The 7,500-nt window shown below is 45.2% G+C and overlaps 1 protein-coding gene across 1 annotated transcript in view; it reads left to right on the forward strand.

The window, feature by feature from the left end:
• Positions 1-1,507: 1,507 nt before the first annotated feature.
• meis2b (Meis homeobox 2b) overlaps positions 1,508-7,500 on the forward strand; it is a 28,484-nt gene continuing 22,491 nt past the window's right edge. Inside the window, exons 1-6 of the mRNA XM_063222444.1 lie at positions 1,508-1,519; positions 1,684-1,913; positions 2,316-2,457; positions 2,762-2,812; positions 3,250-3,300; positions 3,489-3,635. Of these exons, the coding sequence (XP_063078514.1) occupies positions 1,508-1,519; positions 1,684-1,913; positions 2,316-2,457; positions 2,762-2,812; positions 3,250-3,300; positions 3,489-3,635 (633 nt within the window). The remainder of the gene's footprint in view (positions 1,520-1,683; positions 1,914-2,315; positions 2,458-2,761; positions 2,813-3,249; positions 3,301-3,488; positions 3,636-7,500) is intronic.

Here is a 7,500-nt window from a genome sequence, read left to right on the forward strand (position 1 = left end):
GCATACATTGGCCTATATCTATTTGAAACAACAGCAAAAGAAAATACCTATTAGTGGCAATATTCTCATATTAAATCTTCAGCATGGATGTATGCAGTGGACCCTCCATTCCCCCCTCGGCGGTGTGTTTAAAAGAATGGGTAGGCTACTTCCGTACACCGGCCTATATTACATTAGCTATGAAATCAAGCTATGGGAAATCCAAAACAAATAGAGCATATTTTTCATACACAAGTATTTTCATTTTCAAATAATTTCCAGAACGAAATAATGCACCCACACTCAGGAAAACCCCAAATAAATTAAGTCGTTTACATATGCCTTCTCTCTTTAGTTCACATTTAACGTGTTAAGTGATTGTTTCAGTCAGTAATATGCTACGGTGCAATGCACGCATACAATTATACCATATATTTGGATTTCTTTATTACAATGCACTTCATTTAATTTTCACTTCATTTCACAACCAAACGTTTTGGTTTACTCTGCCAAGAATCCATTCAGCTCCACGTGGGGGATGCACTGCATCGCGTGAAATTAGAGTAGACATTTAGTGGAACTAACCCTAAATCACCTGGCATTACACCATCAAATCTCACAAAATGTGAGTGAGCGTTGGTATGACACTAATAAACGGTAATTGCGCGCTGGCCTATTCGTTTTTAGCGCTTTCTGATGGAAAAGCACTCCACCCCCTTATTCCACAATGCGGCTTCTTCGACACGTCAATCACCCAGCTTGTCCAATGCAAACAACCGCTGGTTTGTCGTCACCCTCGATCTCACCGCTCACTCGGCCTCTCCGTGGCAGCGCCGGTAACACCCACCACGCTTCGCCTGTCTCCGTCATCAGCTTCTCCCGCCGACCCGAAAGCACATCTATTCCATAGCACGGTCTCGAGCGGCCAGCGTGCACTCGACAAGGCTCTCACACCTCTGCGAAATAAAGACAGAGACGGCGACAGGGAGCAAGGAATGGCAACCAAGACTGGACAATCGGAGTAGTCTTTCTAATTCCAAACAGGCTGTTTTTTTCCGAGGCCAGTGTCCTTATACGACCAAAGCAAACACTGTCTTGCCTGGGGAGTTCAATTGAACGAGAGGAGGCTTTACTTGGGACGTCACTTGAAGCACCCCTACTTAAGTTATCTTAACAGACAAATTTCCGTGATTGACAGCCGACAAGTTACACAGGAGACTTGCGCGCATTCCTCCTAACCACGACACCTGGAGCTTCGTTTTTCCGACGCCTGTCAAGAACTCTTAATGCTTTGAGTGTGTATTACCCCTTATTCATTAGCGGGTTTCCTTTGCCCTGGAATATTTCGCACAAAGTCTTTTGCACAAACATGATCTAAGCCTCTGTTGGTGTCACTTGGGATTATATTGCTAAGTGTCACATTTGACTTTTTCAAAAGGATTTCACACCTCCAAAGGAAAACACTCCTTTCTTTTGGATACTGAAGGGAAAGCCACCACTTCAATTTTTTCCACAGCTGCGCTTGCAAATGGCGCAAAGGGTAAGTTGTTTTGTTATCGGTCTTAATGCATGTTGGATTGATTTTTATTATTATTTCCATCAATGTTATGGTACGTGCGTAAAGTTCGCGCATAATGGAGGCCTGCAAGATCCCGACTCACTATACACTGTACTTCTTTCTTTCTTGAACTTAATTTCCTATAGTACGATGAACTGGCCCACTACGGTGGTGGAATGGAGGGAGTTGGAGTCCCGACGTCAATGTATGACCCGCACGCCCCACGGCCTCTACCTCAGGTCCACCACTTGAACCACGGGCCCCCGCCTCACGCCAACCAGCACTATGGAGCCCACGCACCGCACAGTATTATGCCCAGCAGCATGGGATCCGCAGTCAACGACGCCCTGAAAAGGGACAAAGACCAAATATATGGGTAGGCATGAGTGTGGTTTTTTTGGCCTACGATGTCCCCATGCAGCACTTTTACACGACAGGCATGTGGCATTACGTTCTAAACTCTAGGCTGAGGAGTGTTGTTTGTTGTGCATTTGTGGTATATTGATAGCAGATTTAAAGGCTAGAGGACAGGTAGAGGGACAGTCCTGTGCTCTTTTATTCGTTGGGATAATTTTGTTTAGGCCTACCATGCGTGCAGTATTGGATTCCATTTGTGCACAACTGTGGCTGGCCACTATGCCCCACTGCCATGGCAAAAAAAGAGCAAGTGTTAAGAACTATTAAAAAAACTGTATGTTTTTTCGCATAGTAGGTTATACAATACAAACCAAAATGTTCAATAACATACCAATGACACAAGTCTCTTTCATCCCTTCAGCCATCCGCTATTTCCACTGCTCGCGCTTGTGTTTGAGAAATGCGAGCTGGCCACATGCACGCCGAGGGAGCCCGGGGTGGCAGGCGGCGACGTATGCTCCTCGGACTCTTTCAACGAGGATATCGCCGTCTTTGCCAAACAGGTCGGTGTCAATCAGCCAACGGAGCACATTAATTGCCCTCGCCTGTTTGTAAATGGGTTGTGATGTGATAAGCATGCTTGCACAGTATACAGCCCCGCTACTTTTAACTGGCATTGATCGATTGCGCCCCCCAACATGACAGGCATGCAGGGTGATTTATGAGTTATGTGTTTTCTTAAATTAAACGAGTGGCCTGCTTTGTCCAGTCAATTAAAAGCAGGCTGATATGTGACTAACTGTGGCGCGTGTTGTGCATAGTATACGAGCATCTGAATCACAGCTGCTGACTTTTCTTTCATTTCAGATACGTGCAGAAAAACCACTATTTTCGTCGAATCCAGAGTTAGACAACTTGGTGAGTACAGTGTGACAATGGTTTCATTGGAGCTGTCTTGCTGAAGACGATTAAAAAAGACTATTGCTTGCTCTCAAAGAAATAAGCTACATGTCTGGCTACGATTCATGTATCTTGCCGTTGGAGGCCCCAGCGCCTTGCCCGCGGCAATATTTTTACTGAAGGGAATGTTTCCTTCCTAATGTCCATCTTTTAGAGGATTGGACGCCTTTTTAAAGTAACGCCAAAGGTTGTAGACTATAATAAATGTGGAGTCAATTTGCTAGGGAGTAATTTTGCAACTTTTCTGTCTAGGAATGTTAAACCGGTTCATATATTAAATTACTTAAAATAATTTAATCACCGGGGTTAAATTTGAAGGTGCAAGTGCAAACAATCTCAATCGCACAGACCTAGGCCTACTCACTAATATTTCCCATCGCTTCCTGTCCACCTAGATGATTCAATCGATACAAGTGCTTCGATTTCATCTCCTGGAATTGGAGAAGGTAAGTTCTGTTTGCTAACTCAGCGGTTGTTACCCCACCCCCCCCCTGCATCATTAACACGCTATTATAACTTAACAAAAATGTAAGAAAACTACGGGAATATGCCTAGTATTTTTATTTGAGCATGAACTGAAACTTGGACGAAAAATTGGTAGGGCCTCATAACACGAATTGTTTTATTTCTTTAGGTGCATGAACTTTGTGACAACTTCTGCCATCGGTACATAAGTTGCTTAAAAGGAAAAATGCCAATTGACCTCGTAATTGACGATCGGGATGGATGCAAATCTGATTTTGACGACCTATCAGGATCCTCTACAAATCTCGCAGATCATGTAAGTGCTGTTTCGCAATATTTAAAAATATTAGGCCTACATGGTGGTGATTTTGGTGACAATGAGGAATTTATTTTTTTTACTTGGTTAGCTCATCCATTTCAAAAGAACCTAGGCTATTTATTCATACATTTTCTTCTTTTTGTGAATCATGAAATCTAGAATGGCCAACTTCATCCCCACATTTCATATAATTCTTAAAAAATAAGCTATACATGTTTGAAAAAAAATACAATATATTTACTTGTTTTTATTGGTTTTTCTGTTGTGGAATGAAGGGGGGAAAGAGGTGTCAAATTTATCACAAATCACAAAAGTGTCACAAAATCTCTTGACTTTTATGGCCAACCAGTTGTTTTGTTTCTTTTAACACACTGTTAAAAGTGGCACATTTCTCAAGGATAATTACAGCGATGGTGATAAAGATAACATTGTCACCTTTAACCACATGTGATGATGATGATGCTACTGCTGCTGCTGCTGCTGATGATGATGATGACGCTTTGCTTGGTGAAGGAGGCCAGGTGGCGGCACTCTGTTTGTCCCTTTCTTCCCCCCGTCCTGCCCTCTTAAAGCTTCTGATGATCGTGTTTTATTTGCACGTGAAAGCTGCATTGTCTTTGAACTGATTGGATTATTATTGTCAGTGGGTTGGGGGGTCTTTGTAAACACCATGCACCATAGTGGGTCCCTTACAGTTGCACTTCCCTTGACCAACAGCCCTCCCCCTGTCGCTGCCACAAAGGAGCCCACTTTTAGGAAAATAATGAGGCAGTGTAAAACCTTAACTGTTTTATTAGCTGTATCTGACCCGCTTTACAAAGATAAAAAAAATAATATGTCTGCAACTTTGCAAGGGCTGTAGAAAATTAAACAAGGTATAAGTATAGGAATTATCAGATTTAAAAAAAATAGTAATATATAATGATACTGTTCCTACTAACCTTCTTTTTCATTTCGGAATTGTTTTCAGTTATTTCACAGAAATATGAAAACAAGTATTTTCTCTTTGCTGATTAACAAGTTGCTTGGTGCACTGAAGAGAGGAAAAAAGAAAGAAAGAAGGGAAAAAAAATAGAAACTCAAGACGTCACTCAGCACCTTGCCTGCCTCAGAAGCCAAAGGAGATATTTATTGCCTCTGTTCGTTCCAGGGTTCTGGCAATCGTCCACAGTGCTGCACACTCCCCCACAGCACAGCCCTCCGCACAGCACTGCACAGCACAGCCCTCCGCACAGCCCTCTTGTCCTGCGTTTGCTCTCTGAGACTTATTCAGCCACTGCACTGAATCATGTGTGCTCTGGATTACTGCGTGTGCATAGACAGAGAGAGAAAGATGGAGAGAGAGAGAGAGAGAGAGAGAGAGAGAGAGAGAGAGAGAGAGAGAGAGAGAGAGAGAGCGCAAAAGTGAGAATGATAGAGGGAGAAAGAGAGCGGGATTACTGTGTGTGCATAGACAGAGAGAGAGAGGGAGAGAGAGAGAGAGATAGAGAGAGAGGGGGGGGGGAGAGAGAGGAGGGAGAGAAAGGGGGGAGAGGGAGGGAGGGAGGGAGAAAGGAAGAGAGAGAAACACACAGCTGTGCACACGGCCTGGGACGGCTGAGGAGAAGAGAAGAGGGCCTGGTGGTGGAGTGGAGATGGTGATCCAGAGCCAGAGCCAGAGAGGGAGGGTTACTGGTTATCTGTGGCTGATTCTGAGGCACATTCCCTGGCCATGCATCATCTTGCTTGTCCTCCAACGCAATAGCTCACAGAGACCCTTTCTCGCAGTCTGGCACTCACTAAGACCCTTGAAAACATTTTTTTTCTTTATTTCTATGAGTGTGTGTGTGTCAGTTTTTGTGTGTGTGTGTGTGTGTGTGCATACGTGCTGGAGGAGAGAGGGACGGGTTTTCCAAAAGCGTGATGAATTTATGCGTGTTCTGATGTCAACTTGTGATACGGTGAACGTCTCGCTGAGGCTCTTTTCCGTGTGATTCTTGACTCTTAGGCCGCCAGGCATCCTCACAGTGCTGTGATGACTTTATCCACTTGGCAGACTTTTACAGTCTCCCCGTGTCTGTGCCGGCCATCCTTAAATCCAAAGCTCTTCTTATCACCTGGCCTCAACGCAGCTGTTGATGGTTGTACGCCTCGCGATCATAACCCACTCGTCCCTTTACATCAGGGGTGCTCAACTGGCGGACCCAGGTCCGGATGCGGACCCAAACGCAATGTCATCCGGACCAAGACAAAATCCATCTGTATTTAATATGTATAAATTATACATGAGATTTCGCTGCCATGCGATCTGTATTTCTGCGAAGCCAGTCTTATGACAAATAAAAGTATCATCACTATGACAACTCAGTGAGTGAGCAAGAGGCCAGTGCGGCCAGCGAGTGAGGCTATTTTCTGCATCGGTCCGTAGCGACTTTTTTGGACCCTGGAAACATACGGAATTTGGCGAGTGGACCTTTTCAGTTTCTAGTTGAGCACCCCTGCTTTACATAGTCCCTTTAGGAGCTGCCCTTTTTATATAATGTCCATTTGAGTGTAGCCAGGCCAGTTAACTAGATGTTATGCTCTCGACATAAAACTTTTATTTGATTACAGTTTGAGAATTCCTCTGAAGAAGAAAAAAAAACCCTATCTGTTATAAGCCATCATCTTTGGGTTTTTTCTTTTTTCTTGGGACAATTTACTCACTGCTACATCCAAATCGTGTCGTTGCAGATTTTGTAATTTAATCAGTTGCATATTGGATAGAGGGAATGTAAATGAGCCTAATAAAGAAATAGAGAGAGACTGAACATCGGAAAAGGGGAAAAAGAGACAGAGAGAGAGAGAGCAAAAGAGGAAAAGGGGTTAGAGAAGAGATGAAAAGAGGAGAGGAAGGAGTGTGTGTGCGTGTGTGTGTGTGTGGGGGGGGGAGCACCTTTGTGGATGCCCCATGGAGACGAACACACTGTTTTCTAATGAGCAAGCCCTGTGAAGGGCACGCCATTCATTCAGAGCTTCTGCTCCCCGCATTGTGCCGATGCTTATTCCGGAGCCTCTTAAGGCTCCCCTTATCTGATGGCCATCCGGCAAACAGCTGACGCTGAGAGGCCTGAAGAGGCAGGCCGACTGTTTGTCTTAAGGCCCTGAGCTACGTCTAAGTGCCTCCAAGCCCGCGTACCCACCTACCTACCTACCTACCCATCGGCCTATCGGTCTCGTCGCCGCACAGCCGAGCAGATAAAAAGAGGGGACGTGCCCAAGACAGGAGTTGAGCATTTGGCCGCCTGAGTCCGAAGAAGTGACAAAGGGGAGGAGAAGAGAGGAGAGGAGAAGCGAGGAGAGAGGGAAGAGACTGACACGGACGACAGAGACAGCCAGAGCGGGAGAGAGACACAGAGAGGGAATCGAAGAGTAGAAGAGAGGGAGAGAGAGAGACTATATCGTGTCGTGTTGTACTGTATCGTCAAGTCACAGTATCTTTGCTTCCTATCTGAAGAAGTGTACTGTTTCCAAGGCCTCTCTCCTCTTCTTGTGTCCGGAGCACGACACGGACGAAATCTGCTCCAGAAATCTTCTACCCCCACCCCACCTAAAATTAAGAGGCCCAGCACTTTGAGCTCAGGCAGAAAATGGTAATGTGTGTGTGTGTGTGTGTGTGTGTGTGTGTGTGTGTTTGTGTGTTTGCGAGTGTTTGCGTGTGTGCGTGCGTGCGCGCGTGTGTGTGAGTGTATGTGTTTGTTTCTGGATTGACATGTAATGGTGGCTGTTGTTGTGCTTTTTGCGGGGTGGTGGGGATGGTGGTGCGGGGGACAGACCATTACCATACATCAGCCTGTTCCGGGCCGATGAGATTGTGTTGTCGGGCGGGCGACCAGACCAGTCA

Source organism: Engraulis encrasicolus, chromosome 18, assembly GCF_034702125.1.
Source record: "Engraulis encrasicolus isolate BLACKSEA-1 chromosome 18, IST_EnEncr_1.0, whole genome shotgun sequence".
NCBI lineage: Eukaryota > Metazoa > Chordata > Actinopteri > Clupeiformes > Engraulidae > Engraulis > Engraulis encrasicolus.